General features: G+C 47.2%; 2 protein-coding genes across 6 annotated transcripts in view; one reads left to right on the forward strand and one right to left on the reverse strand.

Annotated features, from left to right (window-relative positions):
• STK24 (serine/threonine kinase 24) overlaps positions 1 to 5,523 on the forward strand; it is a 105,445-nt gene extending 99,922 nt beyond the window's left edge. The window contains exon 11 of the mRNA XM_081129009.1: positions 3,758 to 5,523. Coding sequence (XP_080985135.1) covers positions 3,758 to 3,794 — 37 coding nt within the window. The 3' untranslated portion in view covers positions 3,795 to 5,523. The remainder of the gene's footprint in view (positions 1 to 3,757) is intronic.
• Positions 5,524 to 7,691: 2,168 nt separating this feature from the next.
• Positions 7,692 to 19,994, reverse strand: part of FARP1 (FERM, ARH/RhoGEF and pleckstrin domain protein 1) — a 256,565-nt gene continuing 244,262 nt past the window's right edge. For 4 of the 5 annotated variants that reach the window (XM_081129004.1, XM_081129007.1, XM_081129006.1 and 1 more), the window contains exons 20-27: positions 18,103 to 18,171; positions 17,784 to 17,873; positions 17,018 to 17,100; positions 16,829 to 16,941; positions 16,141 to 16,307; positions 11,591 to 11,698; positions 10,979 to 11,130; positions 7,695 to 9,201 (exon numbers count right to left, since the gene is read on the reverse strand). In XM_081129004.1, the coding sequence (XP_080985130.1) occupies positions 9,120 to 9,201; positions 10,979 to 11,130; positions 11,591 to 11,698; positions 16,141 to 16,307; positions 16,829 to 16,941; positions 17,018 to 17,100; positions 17,784 to 17,873; positions 18,103 to 18,171 (864 nt within the window). In that variant the 3' untranslated portion in view covers positions 7,695 to 9,119. Of the gene's footprint in view, positions 9,202 to 10,978; positions 11,131 to 11,590; positions 11,699 to 16,140; positions 16,308 to 16,828; positions 16,942 to 17,017; positions 17,101 to 17,783; positions 17,874 to 18,102; positions 18,172 to 19,994 lie in introns of all 5 variants that reach the window. The other variant, XM_081129008.1, reaches the window with a different exon arrangement.

The following is a 19,994-nucleotide window of genomic DNA, read 5'->3' on the forward strand; positions in this document are numbered from 1 at the left end:
ATGTTGGTTATTCTTCATTTAATTTTAAAGTCAAATGTCCAAAACTTCCAGAGGTTTGGGCTTGGTGCATTCGGTGAGAATAGACATGGTGTGTGCTTTTCTGTGGGTGGCGGTTCCAGTTCCGACTCTGCCTTTTGTCCTGAAGCCTTGTAGTGATGGCAGAGTTCTGTGCAGCAGCCTGCAGGGTGCTCCCTGTCCCCACCCGAGGCCCTGATTGTGGGTGAGGAGTAACAATCTGGGTCTCCCTGCCTACTCTCTCGAACTTGTTTTAGGAGTCTCCTGTGGAGGAGGTCACTCTGCCTGCCCCCCCCCCCCCAGCATAAGTACAGTCATTTGGGGAGTTCAGAGGGAACAGTGGTGTTCCGTCCAACAGCTCTGTGGCTCCATCTCTCCTCTACTCCCCACATCTTCAGCACTCCCTGCGCACAAGGCATGTCACCGCTTTGACATTCACCTGTGAACTGTCCAGGCTATTAAGCCCCTTCCCAATGATGACTGGGCCCTGGTGAGAATTAGGGGCATTGCAGTCTGTTCTGAGGGGTCAGCTTGACAGCATGTAAAGACATTTGGGGTACATGGGTCACCTTTGCCACTTCGAAGTAATGACGCAAAGGGCCCCCAGTGTCCTGTAGAGTCCCTCTAAAGTGGGACATAAAGTAAAACCTTAATTCTGACCCTACAGGTGTATTCTCCTGAACACTTAAGTTCCTTTGTAAAAGATATCCCAACTTTCTAACTTGCTCTAAAGTTTAGGCTAGAGAATAAAGACTGTTAATTTGGCCCCTTTAATTTTGAGGCAATAGGACAAATTGTTACCTCTGCCCCACCCCTTTTGATACATTACAGAAATAAAGGAGAACAGAATAAAGAAGTCACCATATCCTCACCCAAACACTGTTGTTTACATGTCCGTGTATGTATCTATCCACTATGTGTATGCAGTTAATTTCTAACAGCTTTGTTATAACATTTCATTGAATATTTTATCTTACATCATCACCACATAAGCTTTTTTCCTATTAATGTCCATTTTTCTAATTTCTCAAAGAAACTTGCTATCACTTCACACCTTATTTTAGTGGCATTTAATTCTCATTTTTAAAAAAATCCTTTAAATCTCAAACGGATAAAACTAAACTGGAAACCGGCATTATCATCTTGTTTTGGGTTTTGTTTTCTGCTTTTGTAGTGTCATTTATTTTTTATTTTTTTATTTTTTTTAATATATCTTTAATGATTTCAGAGAGAGGAAAGGAGAGGGAGAGAGAGAGATAGAAGCATCAATGATGAGAGAGTCATTGATCGTGCCTGCAACCCGGGCATGTGCCCTGACCGGGAATCGAACCCCAATTGCCTGGATCCTAGGTCGATGCTCAACCGCTGAGCCACGCCCGGCTGGGCTGTAGTGTCAATTTAGGACTGATATTTTCCGCTGATATTGTCCCAAGTGGCCTGAAATTGTTAGCAGTGATTTATATACGTGACTTGATTTCCCTGTAGCTCCAGGGCTCAGGTGGTGTGACCTGTGCATGTTTAATTAGTCTGTCTCTCTGTTCCCCTTTCTTTAGTGGCTGATATGAGTTGATCTGTTACCCTCGCTGTCTAATAGCAAGATAATGTGAGCCACATGTAGAATTTTAAATTTTCTAATAGCCACATAAAAGTGAAGCCTTGGTTGGGTGGCTCAGTTGGTTGGAGTGTCGTCCTGACACCATAAGGTTGCGCCGTGGGTTAAATTCCCAGTAAGGGCACACACCTAGGTTGTGGGTTCTATCCCTAGTCAGTGTGCATACGGGAGGCAACTGATGGCTGTTTCTCTCTCATATTGATGTTTCTCTCTCACAGATGTTTCTCTCTCTCTCTCTCCCCTCTTCCTGTCTCTAAATCAATTAAAAAATCAGACCCTCAGGCGAGGATTTAAAAAAGTAAAAAAGGAGCAAGTGAAATTAGTTTTAATATATTTTTTAACCCACTGCATCCAAAATCTCATTTTAGTATGTAATCAATATAAATGTTATCAGTAGGGTCCTTCACGTTCGTTTTAGTACGGTCTTTGCAATCTAGTGTGTGTTCTGCATTTCACACACATCCAAGTGTGAACTCGCCACCTTTCAGGTACTCAGCAGCCGTATATAATGCAGATATAACTGCCTGCCGTCCACACTGTTTAAAGGTTCCCTTTCCAGTGATGCGTTAGACATCTGGAGTCAGCATTCTTTCTTTCTTCTCCAGACCTTTCTCTTGTTTTTCTTTCCTTTGTGGTTTGTGAACCCTCTCTCCTCCTCAGCCATCATATGACCCTGCTCCTGGTGTCCTTATCTGCTTCCCGCAGGCCTTGCTGGTACTGTCCATTTATTCCTTCTGGGCTCCTCAAACTCTTCCTGTGTCCCCCACTCCGATGCTGCCAAACCACAGAGGTCCTTGCTAATGCTTCATACTCGTTTTATTCCCAAGTGCATTAGTGCAACAGATCACCTCAAAAACGAGAGCCGACTTTTGTCTAAAGCATTTCGAAGCTTCCTGTATGTCTTAGTTGAATTACTGTGTGGATCCTTTTGTGTGGATCCACTCCTCCCAGGACTTAGGCATTTATGTTTCTTGAAAAGTGAATCTTGGGATCTGTGGCTAAAGCATGCTTTTCAAGAGGATATTGTGTAAATCAGCTGTTCTCTGGGAGAGGACTGAGTATTACAAATGGCCTGGAAAGAGGAACTCCTGGTTGGAATATTTATGTTAAGTCCTATTAAATGTGTCCTCAGTCCTCTGCTGTGACTGCGTCAGTCTTGAGGTGTCTGAGAGAATCTTGGCCATGAGGGGACCTCCCACCCTCACCCCCGCCCTTCTTTTTTATTCCAAAGCAAGACAATACTGCAGAATTATTGAAAAACAGAAGAAAGCATACATGATCCCACCATTCTAGCCCAGTTACCATTATCATCATTTTTGTTGTATTACCTTCCATTATTATATATATGTCATGATCTTACTAATTTTTTACATTTCTGAAAATTATAGTGCACATATAGTTTTTTGGGCATTCTTTTGCATGTATTTTAGGATAAAGAAATTGTAAAATTATGTGTATAATTTTGTGTACACTAATTAACTTGTGCATAGATTTAATATTAAATATAATTACAGCTTCTAATCTGTTATTTTATCCAGCTGCTTCATTTGCTTAGCCATTTGTCTATTATTGGACATCAGAGTGCTTCCTAATTGTTATAATTACAAAAAATCTTAAGAGACCTTTCCAGGAAGTGGATTACCTGAGCAGACATCAGTATTTTTGTGGCCAAAAGGGTTTCTTGCACTGGTCCTCAAACCAGCCATGTTTGCGCCTCCCTGGAATCTCACCATGTCATTGGGTATTCCTGATTTTTCAATTTTTAAATGGATTATAAGTAAAGGTGTATCATTTACTGTTTTATTCACATCTTTTCTCTCCTGGAAGGTTGAACCACATTCTCACTTTTTATTACATACCTTTCTTTTATGGCTGAATTTAACCTCCTGTGAAAATATTTGTGTTAGAATCATGATTCTCTTAATTTTTATGAATTCTTGAAAAGAATTTTTATGAATTCTTTATATAATAATTCATTGATAGTTGCTCCATTTTTTTTTTTTTTTTTATGACTTGGGAGTGTCTGTAAAAATGAGGATTTTGGTTATTGTTTGAATTTTTGCAAATTAACTTTTTAATATAGAGAAATGACATTTATTGACTTTCATTTCCTTCTTTGTTATTTCCTAGATATTCTCTAAGTGGTGGAGGAACTTCATCCCACTGAAATTCCTTTGGCATTTGGGGTTTTGTTTTTTCCTTCTTCATCCTGCTCCCTTTAAAAAGTCAACGAGAGCCTTTGCTGACTCCGCTGAAGAGCTGCACCACTGAGGGCTGGCCCCAGCCGAGGTTGCCTGTCCAGGGCCACAGTGTCCTTCCTCGCTGGCCTCGGCCAGATAAGTCTCTAGATGGGGTGGGGAGGGTCAGCTCCTTCCAGCGATCATTTTATTTTATTATTCTTGTTTTTAATTTTAACCATAGTGCACATATCAAGGAAAGTGTCTTTAAAAACAAACACACACAAACCCTGAAGTGTATATTTGGGATAATGATAAGGCAACTGAAGAAATGAAACCTCAGGTATCCTGCTTTAAGTTGTACTCCCCTCCCTGGGAGACGGAGAATTGCTCTGGTGGCTCAGTGTACAGATTTGTATATAGTGTCATTTTTACGGAAACCTTTTTGGCGTGCATAAGGAATCACTGTGTACAAATTGGCCAAGTGCTTCTGTAGATAATGTCAGTGGAGTAAATATTTGACAGGCCATAACTTGAGTCTATTGCCTTGCCTTTATTACATGTAAATTTTGAATTATGTGACCAGTGATTTGGGTTTTATTTTGTATTTGCAGGGTTTGCCATTAATAATAACTAATGCCCCTCTTAAGGAACACTCCTATTTGTACCTCAACAAATGCAAATTTTCCTCATTTGCCCTACAACCTTTTTGGTACACTTAGAAGTTGATTTCCTTTTTCATTGATGGTACTATTTCTTAGTGTTTTAAATTGGAACATACCTTGCCTCATGAAGCTTTAAATTATTATTTTTAGTTTTTCCCCAATGAAGTGCTCTCGTCTAACATTCATTTGGAATTGTTCCACTGCCAGTCCTGCGCCAGCTGTCCATTCTCTCCAGTATGATTTTGTTGCACCTTGTAGTGAAATCTGCGTATCATCTTCCCACCTAAAATGTCTGAATGCTTACACGAATAAATTTTATAACACTTACCTTGCATACTCTCCTTGAAACGTGACTCTTGAGAGGGCAGCGCACCTGCCATGTGTATTTGTGTGCTTATGTGTGGTTGTGTGTGATGCAACATTCTAGAACGCTCTAGGAAGAAGTGCCCTCATTTGAAATGCTGAATGTTCAGGTTAGTTCCCTATGCAATTTAAAAACTGGTCATTGAGAAGATAGGATTGAATACTGCTGATTTGTAAAATTGCTCTCTTCCCAGAGATCTCAATTAAGGGTTATTTTGTTCGTATAGGGGCCTGTGTCCACTAGCTTGCCAGCCAGGTGTCTACATTTCTTGGCTTGTGGCAGGGTGTTGCTTGCCAAGGGGAGAAATAAATCTCTGGGTCCCTGGTATGGGAAATAGAATTCTTACAGCAATTCTTGACTGTCTGGTTTAAGTATTCATGGAACTTTTATATTTTTGATATGAATCATTGTCACCTCTTGGTGTAGTAGTTCTTGAGGGGGAAGACAAAGGACTTCCAGAGGCAAGAAGGTTACTGGGTAAACTTTGGGATGGAAGGTCAGATATATCTGCTGGCCTAGTGGTCTGGAAGTTAAAGGGGGAGGGGGGAGAGGACAGAGGCCTGAGTCAGACACATTTGAGTGGGTGGTTATTGTTTAGGTTTGTTAATGGAGTCTAGTTTTTAAATTCTAAAATTTTTCTTAATTAGAAGATTTGGGTCGAATTTCTATAAAGGATACACTGTGGTTAGGGGGAATAAAACTGAATTGCTATCTCTTACTGTGCACACGTGTTATTCTGCAGCAAGAATGTTAACTTCAAAAATACATTTTGAGGATATTTCATTTTGTGTTTCTGAGAGTATTCTGAATGCGGGAACTTTGATTTCCCTATGAGGCATAAGCCAAAGATCAGTTTGGTTCATTACAGGAGAATCACTTAAAGAATGAGCAGTGTTCCCCAAAGTGCTTGCCTGATTTTAAGAGAGAACGTAGGCAGCAGCTTTCTAAGTTAAGGTTCCTAAAATTTGCAAGTGGATGATGACACTTAAGCCAATCTCAAATACGTGCAGTGGTTAGTAGATATTCTGCAGTCACTAGACTATAGCACACAGTGCTGTCTCCCGGATAAAGCAGCAGATTACTCTTAGTTTACTGAAAGTATCTGTGGATTAAGCTGCCTGGGAAAGATGTGGTTTCACTGGATGTTGAAAGTGGATCACTTAACTTCTACAATCTCTTCTGATTTGTTACTTTCTGTAGACACACACACTCAGCTTATTTTTAAGGGCATCTTGTTTAAGCCAAGGAGGGAAGCATTTGTGTATCCACTTTAAGTCCCTTATTAAAAGACAGACCAGGTACCAGAGCTACAATGGGGCCTGCCTCCGACCACGCTGTTGGTGATTAGCCAGACCGGTGAGCCCAGCATTCAAGATGGATTTACTAACACTTGGAAGCCTCTCGATGCCAAACCCCAGCAGCTGACAGCTTATCTGCGTAGAGACTGCAGATGGTGGTGGTGTTCCCAGTGGGGGAGACAGTTTCACACACAAGCATAGCTACCGCCTTTTGGAAACTGAGGCAGTGGGCTGGCTCGCTGGCTGCTTGTTTATGCTTTTGAAACTGTTTTCTCTGTGTCCCAGCTGGCTGCACTGAGGTAGCCACTGGTGTTGGCTGGGATGTCCTAAGAGTTGGTCTCGTGACTGTTTTGATGTAACCAAGTGCCACACACCTTCCGAATCTGACAATTTTGTTCTTGAGTTGGTCTTGTTAAGTGTCTAGTTTTTCATGTAGCATTTGTACCTTTCTTTTGGCAAGCATATGGCCTGTTTATAAAGCATTTTTATATTTTCTTCCTTAAAAATATGGCTTCTGTATTTCTGCTATAAAATATGGCAATAAGTGGGGAGTGCTGCAAGGTGTGTTCTTAAGCACAGGTACTGTATCATGCAAGGGTCAATAAAGTTCACAGAAAACAATTATTTTTGTAATTTCATGTCTTATGTGTAGAGGGAAAGACTGAATTGTGCCCCCCCCCCCCCATTTATGTTTAAATCCTACTGCCCAGTGTGATGGTATTAGGACGGAATGACTAGGTCATGAGGGTGGAGCCTTCATGATGCAGTTAGTGCCCATAAAGAAGAGACCACGGGAATTCCTCGGCCCTTCCTTCACCAAGTGAGGCCACATCGAGGCTGGCTCTGCCCCAGGAAGAAGGTCCTCACTGGACACCGAGTCTCCCGGCACCTTGATCTTGGACTTCGCATCCTTCTGAACTGTGAGAAAAATTTCTGTTGTTTAACAAAACCACCACAGACTGGAGGGGCTTATATAGTAACCTGAATGGACTAAGGGTATCTCTGAAACTGTTCCCGGCAGCTTGGTAGCATCTAGAGATTGCCCACGTGTCTGGGGTTTTCTTTGAAGTTACAGGAGAAGGGAGCACAGAGGTGCTACTCTTAGACCTGAACCATTTCCAGGAAATGGTTTGGAATCACTCAGAAATACTGAAGTAGGAGTTTTCCTGCTGCTGCCTCTGCCATCTGGGCTGCTCGGTGTACCCGAGATTCACCTTCCCAGGTGTTGTTCTTGCCCCTGGGATGTGGGAGAAGTCTCAGGGAACTGATCTCCAGGCCCCTTCATGAAGGAAGTGGCAGGTAGCCCTTCCCTGTCTGCTTCACCCTCCAACTGAGTCTTAGTCGTCTTTTATAGCCACCGAGGATCGGTCTCCTAGGATGTTCTGAGTGCCATGTTGAAAGAGGCAGAGAGACTAAAATATGAAGTTTTTCAGAATGTCTTTAAAGAGTGATTCTTTTTCTCTTTCACATTCACCCCACAGTGACCAGCCAACTCCGCCCCTCGCCTGCAGAGGCACCAACCCACCTGAATTAGATGAAAATAAAACCAGGAGACAAGGTGGGTTGTTTTGCCTTAAAACTTCAATATGCTGGATTGTGGCGTGAGGTATTTTTATTCCCTTTTGTTAGTACTTAAAACCATCTGGTACACATTGTAAGGCAAATGATTAACACATCTCAAGCTACTCGTCCATTTGTACATTGCTGTTTCCACGCAATCAGTCACAGCCCCACCAAATTGGGGTGGTCCTGTGTGCCTTAGGCAAGGGGCTTTCCCAGTGGTGGCGCAGGACGCTGGGAGGACTGTGTCAATTGGCCGCCCCCTCTGGACTGCATCAGAAAGGGCTTAAGAACCCTGGGGGATAGCAGCCACCCGCTCTCCACGGAGACGAGGCAAACAGGCTTTGACCAGTGGGCCCAGTATGTTCCCTGTGTAGTCCGACTGTCAAGGATGTGCAATGTCATACTGTTGATACCCCGTACCTGGGGGAATGAGTATAAAAAAGGAAAAAGAATGTTTTTGAAGACAGGCACAATATATACTACTATTGAATGCGCAGTTCCAAACCACAGTTGCAGTAGGGTATAGATAGGCATGACGATGGAGGCCAGGGTACTACGCACCATTCCTCATGGTGCTTCTGCATCCACAGAAGCTCACAGACTCTCCAGAACATAACATCACAAATGGCCCTGGTGACTGACATACAGGTTTTCATGCTTGTGAGACAGACAGCAAAACACCACAGCTTAACATCTTCCCGTTGTATATACCACTCACAGTACAGTGATAGTCTAGACATCGCACTGGACTTCTGCTTCTCTCAGCAGAAAACAACCTGCTACGGTTTATAAATAAACAATTTGGTCAACTTGCGCCAGGAAGTAGGTCTGGGAACCAGCGTTTCATTGGAGCATGAGACCCCAGAGTGGCACGTTGTGTGCTGCAAATCAGTTATTGATCAAAGGAGTAAATCTGACTAACTTCCTATTATTATAAAAGTAGAAAGATTGAAAAAAAACGAAATCTGAAAATGATCTCATTTGCTTAAGACTGTGCCATGGGTATTGCAAACACTGGAAAATCCATTTTTTAAAATGCAGCAGCCTATAAAAAAGACGAGCACTTGCCCTGTCTTTCGGTTGAACAGATCTGTCTGTACTGCTTTAAGGTGCAGTTGTGGAGGAAAAATTGTCATTTGGCACTATATTGATGACAATGTTTTAATACTGGCACAAGCTAAAAACAGCCCATCAGGAGAATGGCAGAGAAAATGCCACCAGCATTGGGGGTGGGAGCGCTTCCGTTCAGATGGGAAATTAACAGTGGGAGAGACAAGGTTAGGAATGGTTCTGTGGAGACAGGTGAGAGTGGCTGTAAAACCATGTTTGTGTTTTCCAGACAGGTGTTAATTTTACTAGACTTCATTAATACACAGTGTCTGCCAAGAAAGCAGCCACAGCTGAAACAATCGGTGTGTCCTCCTGTCAATACACGTGAGATTCCTTGTGACTCAGACTGTGGGCACGGGAGGCTGAGCTGGTGGCACTGCGTATCACCTCCATCCACCTGCAACAGGAAAGTGAAACAGTTGTCAAGGGCCACTTTTTACAAACATACACGTTTGACTTTTTTCTTATTTGTAATCTGCAGATGAGTTCTTAAATGGACTCGCAACCAAATCATGGAAAGCAGGGTTAGGGGGCCTTCAGGTGTTCCTCAATCTCAGTTTGAGAACCGCTGACCTCAGTGTGCTCATTTTCCACAGAAGCAGACATGCCTGAGATGCACGTGCCTTGCCCAGGATGCGGCAGCACATCCATTTAGAGCAGTGAGAGAGGTAAGGTGGCACCTGGATGTTTAGGAGCTCTGTCATGTAATCCTTCCCACAGATGGTGTGCATCCCTTCCTGCTTAGTGGGAGTTCCACTTTATGCACATGGGTATTTGTGGTATACTTGTAGTTTTCAGATACCTGGGGCCACTGGCATTGTTGGTTGTCACAACGGAGGGGGGTGCAACTGACACCTGGTGGGTAGAGGCTGCTGCTGTAAACACCCTGCAGTGCCCAGGACAGACCCTACTTTGATCCTAACAAAGAACTATCTGCTCTAAAATGTCCAGTGTGCCAAGCTTCATGGAGCTTACAGCATGGCTTTAGACAATCACTGCAAGGCTAACTTATCCCTCCCTGCCACAACAGTGACACGATCCCAACTTGGTTACATTTTCTAGCCCAGGATCAAAGATGAGACCTGTTATGCCCTGGCTCGCTACTCAAGCAGTGCAGCTTAGAGATGGCTATTTTGGGAGGTCATGAGGTTTTAAACCACTGTGCTGTTTCCACTGAACTAACTTTACTGGGGATTGTGTGCAGATCAAAGCCAGCCCATTGATTAGAAGCCCTTTTGGGTTCAGTGTCTGTGGGTGGCGAGGGAACAAGTTGTTGTCCTGTCAAACAGCTGGGCCAGGAGGGAATTTTCTCCCTAAATAGGGGTGGGGACTGCTGCCCGATCGGTGGCCTGAGGGACACCCCCCCCCCCCAGGTGGTGGTTCAGCAGTGATAACTGCTTGTGTTTTCTGCATCAGGACACAGTTCCAGGGGCCCAGAATTTGCACCTGAAATTTCAGGAACAGACTGAAGCCACTGGTCAAATATGATAGTCTGGCTCTTTTCATTTTACTGTTGTTTCTGGCTCAGGGAAGACTGCTGCCTCTGCGTTTCATACAAGCAAGCAGTCGTACTAATAAGATGACTGAGAAGCTCTAGGATTCTTTCCCTTCCTCATGTTGTCTTTTTTTAAAAAAAAAATTTATTTCAGAGAGAAGGGAGAGAGATATAAAAACATCAATGATGAGAGGGAGAATCATTGATCAGCTGCCTCCTGCACATCCCAGGCATATGCCCTGACCAGGAATCAAACCACAATCTCCTGGATCCTAGGTAGATGCTCAACCACTAAGCCACGCCAGCCGGGCCTCATGTTGTCTTTTGACTGAAAACTTAGCCTTTGGCCATAGCCCCATCAGGAATCTTAGGACTAAAAAACACATGTTAGAGATTTACCAGTGCAACGTGCATGGCATTAACACACACTGTGCAGGTTAAGGACTGAGGCTGCTTCCCAGGGGAGCCATGGTTCCACGTGTCTCTCTGGCAGAGTGGCCCCAGATTCATTCTCAGAAATTGCCAGGGGTGGGAGGACAAGCACATCCTGGAAGGGCGTGAATGTCCACAGTGGGCTGCTAGGAGAGCCCTATACACTTGCCTGCTTGGGAGAAATCCTGTTATTTAGAAGAGGAGTGTCCTTTTTCTCCAGGTGCCCTATGCAGAGGGCAACATTTACCTTTCAAATGTGTATTCGTTTTCGGCCCGGAAGTAGTACACATGGGACTTGAAATGCAGCTTGAACACGTAATCTTTGTGGATGTCCTCAGACTCCGACGGAATGGTAAGCGAATATCCAAGTAGGGGCAGGCTGGCAAGGGGGTGATTGTCCTGGAGGGTCAACAGAGGTGGACTTGGAGAGGCGGTCACAGGCATTGAGGCCGGCTGCAGCCTCTCACCCTGAAGCAGCTCTGGGAGCCAAGGCAGCTGGTCCTGGTTGGTGCTCTATGGTCCAGCTAGTGTATCCCAGCCAGGACACGAGCCATCAATTCAAACCTCCCCTCTCCCCAACCAACACCCAGGTTCCCTTTCAGCAGATGGATGTCAGCCTTCACCTGAGAGCTGTGGGTCTCATGGATGTGGCTTCCTGCAGGCCCCCTTCCAACACCTGGCAGCTCCATGCCTGCCCGGTGGGTCAAGAACAAAGTTCTTTGTCTTTCTAGAGGAAGGCTGCCTGCCTGCCCCGTGAGAGGGGAGGGTGCAGTGTTGGGTCCCTAAGGGCCTCCCCAGCCTGCACACTAAATGCTCTGTCCCAAGGGTTACAGGGCCGCCTGCTCTGGGAGGCACTTACCTGGTGTGACTTGTAGAAGAACAGGCAGAAGTTTGTGAACACCACCCACAGCTTCTGCCACCCGTTGCTGTTTTTGAATTTCCTCAGCAGGTTCCCAGATAACTGATTCTGAAAGACAAGTAGGCCTGTAAGAAGTACAGGTTGGGGCCCCCAGTGGGGTGCAGCCCAGTCCTGTGGAAAGGACCACTCAGTCTCACAGTCCAGTGAGGCTGCAGTCACTTGACAGGCCCACTGGTAGGGCTGTGATTCCGAGAATAGGCTGCCTGCAACTGGCTTGAGAAAACGGCCTTTTCTCCCTGGGAAATGGAGAAACTCTGGGAGGTGGACTACATGAGCCTGATTTGCAGTCCACATATTACAGATTGAATTATGTCTCCCATCCTCCCAAAAGATGTGCTAACCGCCAGTACCTCAGAATATGGCCTTGGAAACAGGGTCATCACAGCTATAATTAGTTAAGAGGCAATTGTAAGGGAGCAGAATAGGCCCTTAATCCACAATGACTGAGGTCCTTATGAGAGAGGAGGGCCAGGCTGCAGTGATGCATCTACCAGCCAAAGAACATCAAGAATGGCCAGCAGGCCATAGAAGTGGGAGAGGCAGAGAAGGATCCTCCCCAAGAAGTTTTAGAGGGAGTGTGGCCCTCTTGACACCTCGATTTCCAGAATAGAGACAAATCTGTTTAAGCCGCCCAGTTGGTGGTGCTTTGTTACGGCCCAGCGATAGTTAGGGAACCAACACCCCTCAACAATAAGCCATCACCAGCGCCACACCAGCAGCTCCTGGCTGCCATCTAGTGGCCCAGGCAGAACACTGGGTTTGGGGAGAGAAAACTGGTAGAAATAAGCCCTCTAGGGCATCCTGGTAGCTCCTCTGGTCTCCCAGAGGCTGGGGGAGCTGCAGGCACAGAGCAATACTGTGAACTCTCAGGCAGCTGAGATGGGAGGCCAAGTGCAGAGATGCATGTCCAGGCCCTGACGAGCTGGCTGGCTGGCAGACTACTGGGGAGACTCACAGAGGAGGAAAATGGGTGGTGGTGATGGTCACACAACTTTGTGAATATAATTATTGCCACTGAATCGTTCACTTACAAGTGGTTAGCCAGGTCTGCCACAATTAAAACAGATACTGAGTCTACTTTATTCTACCCCTTTGGTACTTTTCCAATAATTTGTATTCAATAAGCATTTTTAAGTACCCACTTAAGGCAGGAGTTGAGATGTATAGATGTGTTTGCCCTCAAGTTGCTTACAGTCTGATGAGAGACAGAAATGAATAGTGAATCAAGCTGACAGAACAGAGGAAGTCGAGCCCATCCTGTGGACTGGAACTAAGCTGAACCCCCACGTCTGGCTGAAAGGGCACAAGAAAATGGGGTGCTCTGACCAAGCAGGTGAGAGTGAAACCGGAGTTGGGGATGTGATGCTTCACAACATCACGTTTTCAGTGAATCAAACAAATGCCCCCAGATAGAGTCCAAAAGGCCTCTCTTAGATGCAGTTATCTGTGGAATAAGAGCCAGTCCCACCCACCGTGTGGTATACACACCAGATTGGGACAGGTTCGTGAGAGCGCTTTAACTTCTGCCGATACCTTAAATCCTTTCTGGAACCCGGGAAGGTATATACTCTGAATAATAGCCTAGAAGCTTCTTAAGAATTATACTCACTGGCCCTTCCCCCCATTGCCCTGGCCACCGCCTCCGAAGTTGCCACTGAAACTTCTTCCAGTACATTTCAGCCTCCTGCTCAGCTTGCCACCCCCCTAAGCTCTGCCCTCAAGAGGCCGAACCCTTCTATGAGGATGACTCTTAGGTATATCTACAGGCTGGACCAGTCTCGACCTGCTACGCTTATGAGGTGAACATCCTTGTTCCAGACGAGCCAATACCCCATTTCCTCACTACCTTTCATAGTGGTCTCCCTCAGACTCCCTGACAGAAGGAAGGCATCTTTGCTCCCAAACTGCTCAGTCCCTGTTATGTGTCCTACAAAATACATGTTCCAGTCCTGGTACCTGTGGAGGTGACCATATTTGGAAATCAGGCCTTTGCAGATGTAATCAAGTTAAGAGGAGGTCGTACAGGAGCAGGGTTGTTCCTTATAAGAGGAGGACATTTTAACATGAGACCCACAGGGATGCTGCCAAGTGAGAGAGGCTAGAGTGATGCTTCCACAAGCCTGCGAACACCAAGGATTGCTGGCCATCACCAGAAGATGAGAGAGGCGTGGGACAGAGCCTCTTCCCTAGGGCCTCCAGCAGGAGCCAATCCTGCCAACACCTTGCTCTCAGACTGCTGGCCTCCAGCAGTGTTAGAAGACAGTCCCCACCCTTGATTCTCCCTCTCAGTGCTGTCCCCTCCCCATCCTGATCCTCACCTGTATCCAGATCTCCGCTGCCCCCTAACTCAAGTCTTAAAAATCAACTTGGATCATTTCACCTCCGATCCCTCCAAAGATGAGGCGTCCCACTGGCCTGACCAATTTCAGCTCCTCTTTGTGCTGTCCCCAAACACCCCGTTACTCATTTCTACCTGCATGAGTCCTATGGGAGACACTGGAAGAGAACGAGCAGAGGGGGATGAGACAGCAGAACCAGAAAGGAGCTGCTTCCTTCCCTCCGTCAGGCCACAGGATGGCCTGGAAGAGGAGGGGGTGCAGCATGCATCTGGCACCCGAAGGAGCCCACCATGGACACCAGACTGAAGGCATGCACCTGGGGAAGGGATCTGGTTGGGAAGGGGCATTTGCAGTGACAGATGAGTCAATTCCACGAGTGCTTAACAGGCATTGTTGCCACCTTAAAACCACACACACGCGGGCTCTATAGTTCTTGGGAAACTTCTCCAAGGACCACAAAGAGGCAAAATTGGAGATACTTGTATGTGTAGTACCCATTCAAAAGTAAAATCCTGTTCTTGGTTCATGGGCTATGAACAACCAGGGCTGGGCAGGATTTGGCCTGTGGGCCACAGTCTGCTGACCCGACTGCCAGACTCACCTCACCGTGTAGACAAGGACTACAGCTGTGCAGGTTGCTGCCCCGATAAAGCTGGCCTTGAGGAGGAGTCTCTGGGCCACCCAGGACCTACCTGACTTGGGTGTTAGCTGCATTCTTGAATGTGACCTACGTGCCTCCAAGGATTAAAGAGGTTTTGAGGCCACCAGAGTCCCACGCCCTGACAGTCCTAACACCTCACAAAGGCCAGTGTGGAGTGAGGCAGACAGCTTCCCTCTAATGGCACTGCACTTCCACCAGCTTCTCTAGACAGGCTGGATCTGATTAGCCGTTTTCTCACTTGAAGACAATTACTGGTTCTTCCCCATTCCCTCCATGCTGGAAAGATCCCTGTCCCCTGGAAGAAATATCCAGCTGGCAAGCTTTGCAAACAGAGCCAGTGTGAAGGGAGGGAGAACACCAAGTACAGTGAGCCTGTCGGGAGGGAAAAGGCTGTCCCATGGGGGCGGAGGAGAGGGAATGCTCACTGCAGCCCACACAAGGCCAGGCACAGCCGGGGAGCCTCAGATGTGTCCCCTTGATGCCTTTAGAAGCAGATACGGGTTTTAGTACACTGAGAAGGCAAACTCATGGAGCTGTGAAGGTCACCTCCAGGAAATAATCTCAGAGTCCCTATAGACTACCGTCTATCAAGAAATGCTTGACACATTCCTGATACTGTTGGTTCAAAAAGCAAACGGAACTGCTGTTCTTGACACAGTCTTATGGGACATTTTTGGGGCCAGGCAGCTTTAGGAATTCAGAACTTCCAGGTTTTAGATAATCACATGCATCTACCACATGGCACCCTGGCCATGGGGTCTGGGTGGCCACCCAGAATCAAATATGGTGATTGTGTGGTGAAACGAGTGTTCACACAAAACACAATCAGTGGCCTTAACAGCAGGTCAGGTTCTGCTGCCAGTGGGACAAGAGAAGTTAGCGGTTTTAGAGCTTTTGGTGAGACGTTTTCTGAAAGGTGAGGGATTAGGGACCTGGACTGGAAGATGCTTACGGAGTGGGACTTGGGGAGTTTTGGGAAGATTCAGTCATAATCTGGGGGAGCCCCATCACCAAAGCTAACTCAGGACAACTCCCAGAGCCCCCCCGAGAGGCCATGCCTAGTGGTTATGCATAAACTCGTGCCACAGGACTGGCTGGTATCAGCTTTTGACCCTACTGCCTCCTTGCACCCGATTTTGGTGTGTGTGGGGAGGTGGCTGCTCTAGGAAGCAGCAACCTCGGTGCAGGGAGCTCTCCATCCACCTGCACTGGGGCCCATTTCTAGGCCTCTGTGGCAGGGACACATGGCTAAACACACGGGTAGTCTCTGCCCCTCTGCTGAGCCCAGGAGAGGAAAGGAAACAGTAGAGATGGCCCAGGAAACAAAAGCTGTGGGGATGAATGAAGCACCGAGAGACGCGTTCACATCCACAGGAGGTCAGTGCTGCTTGCCCACCTGAGAGTAGAGCACAAATGCTCAAAAGGACAAGAGTCGTCCTTGCCCCCCACCTCCCTGCCCCGCCCCCACCCTCTGGGCTCAGAGCTGGTACCTCCACGGCCACGCTGAAGTCCACCATGGAGACACTGGTGTTGCGGTGCCAGCACACATGCACCATGGTGTTGCCACGGTGGGGGGCCTGGCGCTCCAGTGAGGTGCGTGAGGCGCTGAGGTCGTCCTCTGACTCCTGGTCAGCTACTGCAGCCTCATCTGGGGACTCTGTAGGAGGTGGCAAAAGGCCATGCTTTTGATCTCTACTCTCTAGTTGGGACACTCACAGCAAAGTGGCCCTGGGGACATCCATGCAGCCACTGAGGAGGAAGTCACACTAGCAGCCATCGGCCTGTCATGGTCCCACCCTGGGGGGTGTCCCACTAGCCCTCTGCCAGGGAGCCCCCAGCACACCTGGGCATTGGCCTAAAGTGCTTGTCGAACGTGTGATGGCTTTTTCTCTCCCTTGATGGGGACATTCTGTATGACAAGCAGTGATGCTGGCCCAGAAAAGATGACTTTCCTGCTCCCTTACAGTTCTAAGGGTTTTTTATATTTTAAGGAAATTGAATTCCCTTGATTTTTAGCTTTAAATGCAAATGTAGTCAATGGCGGTGAGACCCATGGGGTAAGGTGACTTTAAATGCAATAGGCTGCTCGCCCTCTGGAAGCCAGAACTGCCCGCAGCCTGTGGCTGATTCCTGGAGGCAGTGGCCCATGGGCGGCACGGAAAGCCTCCCCACACTTACTGTTGTCAGGGGGGCTGCTGGCGAGGAATTCAGGAGTGGGGCCGCTGCTTTTCTCTGCCAAATCAATGGCCATCTGTATGTCCTCAATCCACTTTTCCATCTCGGACCGGGAACTGAAGAAGAGACGGACGTCAGGTTTGCAGACCACAGCAGGTCAAAGGGTAAACAAGTAAGAGGTGCCCGCATTACCTGGCGGCCACGATGATGGACTGCCGCTGGCCCCGCAGGGTAAGGCAGTGGGGCACGCCCCACTCATCTTCGCTCTTCTCTATCTGTGGGATGAGTTTTCGTAACGTTACTGCCAAGAAGCAAGCAATACGCTCAGTGCATTTTCAAATGTTCACTAAAATGGCCACAGCTCAGAGAAACAAGTCAGAAAATCAGAAAGGGAAAAGATCAAAAGGAACTGAAATTTTTTTTGGCAGAGCCCAAAACTTCCCTTTATCCAGCCACTGAGGAGAAATGTGGGCATAAGCCAGAGAAGTCATCCTGTGCTGAATGGCCTGGTTGCATCTGCCAACCAGCATCACAGAAGATGGACACCTGTCCACTGGCACATCTTGGGCAAGGACAGGTGTCCCTGGTCTGTGTGTGGGCTCTGTGACTCCATGTGGGTGGTAAAGATGTTCTCTCAGGGCCCCTGGGGCCAGGCACAGAGCAGTGAGAGGCACGTTCGCCCTGCAAGGCCACGTCACCTTGCTCTTCACACTTGCTTCTAGAAGCAGGACATCCACATGTTCCACATGCAGAAGAGGAGCCAGGTCCCAGTGCCTCTCCCGGGGGCCCTCCAAGGCCCAGGGTTCCCGAGGCACCTGGGATGCACTTGCTTCCTTGTCAGGGTCCTCCTTTCCTATCTCGTGTCACTGTCACTGGCTCTTGCTCCCTTCAGCCTGGCTCTCACTGCTGGCAGCCCAGAGGGAGGGCCCCCGATCTCATGCCCACGCCGTGTACTCACAGTCATGCCATAGAGCGGGAGCTGCCCATGGACTTTAAACTGATTTGAGATCGTCAGGCCTCGGCTCGTGTACAGCAAGACGTCATTGAACTAGAAAACAAGGACAAGTGTGGCTGAGGCGCATGGGCTCTGTTTGAAACCAAAAAGTTTTCAAAATCTCCCGTGACAATTTGATCTCAACTCCAATCTGAGCAGCTTTGCTGCTCCTCCTGCCTTCTAAGTGTCCGAGCCCCCCCTGCTCCCCTCCATGGGCAGGGGAGGCCTGGCCCTGTGACCCCAAGGACCACGGACCATAGGACAAACAGCTCCCACCACTTACCAAGAAAAACATGCGCTGCTGGAGCCCCTTCCCAGAGAGCTTGCTGAGGCTTCCCAGGCGGATGAATTCCTGTGGAGAAAACAGACCCTGAGAGTTGGCTGGGACCCTGGGAGCGTGTGGACCTGGGTCAACACGGAGACTCTTGCTTCCTCACACCACAGTCCCTTTCATGCAAAAATCAGCGATCATAGTAACTATTTACTGAATGCTGTGCTACACCTTCTCTAAGCTCCCCTCCTTCCCGGGAATCTGCATGGCAGGAACTGTGGGCTCGACTGTCAGAGAGGAAACCAGCAATGGTGTGCCCACTGGTTCACACTCAGGCCTACAACTATGCACTTAACCGCCCAGGCCCTGCAGGCTTCCCACTGTGAAGGGATGGGCCCTGGCCAGATACAAAGTGGCAGCAAGGAAGTGGAAGACAGAAGCCATGGGAGAGTACTATGAACAGAGACTCTTCTCCATGTCCTAAAACTCTGGTTCTCAAAAACTAGTAACTCTAGGATAACAGAGCAAGAAGCAAACGTATCTAAGGAACTCTTCCTCCGGAGCTGTAAACTCAGGGTATGAACCGTTTGGCACCACTTAAAGAAAACCCCACAAAACTATTTTTTAAAAATCACGATATAACACACAAAAATTACCGCTCGTGACCTTTGGTGCATGCACAGTCTGCATCCATCTCTACTGTCTAGATCCAGAACGTTTCATCACCCGAAGGGAACACTGGCCATTACGAAGTCACTCCCACTTCCCCTTCCCTTAGCACCTGGCAAACACCAACCTGTTTTGGTGTGTTGTTTTTTTTTTTATAACTCTAGATTTGCCTAGTCTGGGTATTTCATATAAATTAAATCATATAACATGTGGCCTTTTGTGTCTGGTTTCATTCACTTAGCATAATGTTTTCAAGTTTCCTCTAAGTTGTAGTGTGGATCAGAGCTTCAGTCCTTCCTGTGGCTAAGTATTTCATCGTATGGATAGACCATGTTTATCCATTCACCTGTTGATGGGACATTTTGGTTGTTTCCCCTTTGGCTACCGTTGAATAGTGCTGCCAATGGAAACCATGTTAAAGTTTTTGTTTGAACACCTGTTCTCAGTTCTTCTGGGTATATACCCAGGAGTGGAACTGCTAGGTCATATGGAAATTCTATGGTTAACCTATTGCGCCTTTAAACTGTTTTCCACAGCTCTGTTTTTAAAACATAGTTGCAAGTTCTTTGACACCCGTCAGAGGCCAGGACTCTGTCCCCTTCCCTTGGATGTGGGTAGGCAGATGACAGATTTGACAAATAGAGTATGGAAGTGATGCCATGTGACCTCTGAGACTAGATCATAAAACTACATGTAGCCTCTGCTATGTCCTTAGAAACAATTGCTCTTGGAACCCTAGGTGCCACCCTGAATCCAGGCTAGCAAGACCCCTCGTGGGCGCTCTCTGCAGTCCCAGATGAGACCAGCCTCCAGCTGTCCCTGCCAGGTGTCAGCCTTGGACGTTCCAGACTAGCCCTTCTGGGACCTCTGTCATTGCGACATGGGGCAGAAGAATATGGAGAGGATATGATCCCGTGTTACAAAAGGGAAGGAACGTTCCAGTGGGTGGAACATCCCAGTTCTGGTGGGGCTAAAATTTGAACCCAGGGCCACCTACTCCAAGCCAATGTTCTGTTCACAGCACCATGGAAACCTTTCTTCAAAATATATGCTTTACAGATGGTCTGTTTGCCATATAGCATAACATGCTAAATATTTTATAACATCCAAAGTTAAGAGAAAATTACATTGATTTCACAGGGCTTTACTAAGAGTTCCACGTGGATGGTAAACATGGTTATGGGCTGAGACCTGGCGGAATTTCCTCACCAGCAGAGCTGAAGCAAATCCCAGCT

The sequence above is a fragment of the Miniopterus schreibersii genome (genome assembly GCF_964146895.1).
Source record: "Miniopterus schreibersii genome assembly, chromosome: 2".
Lineage (NCBI taxonomy): Eukaryota > Metazoa > Chordata > Mammalia > Chiroptera > Miniopteridae > Miniopterus > Miniopterus schreibersii.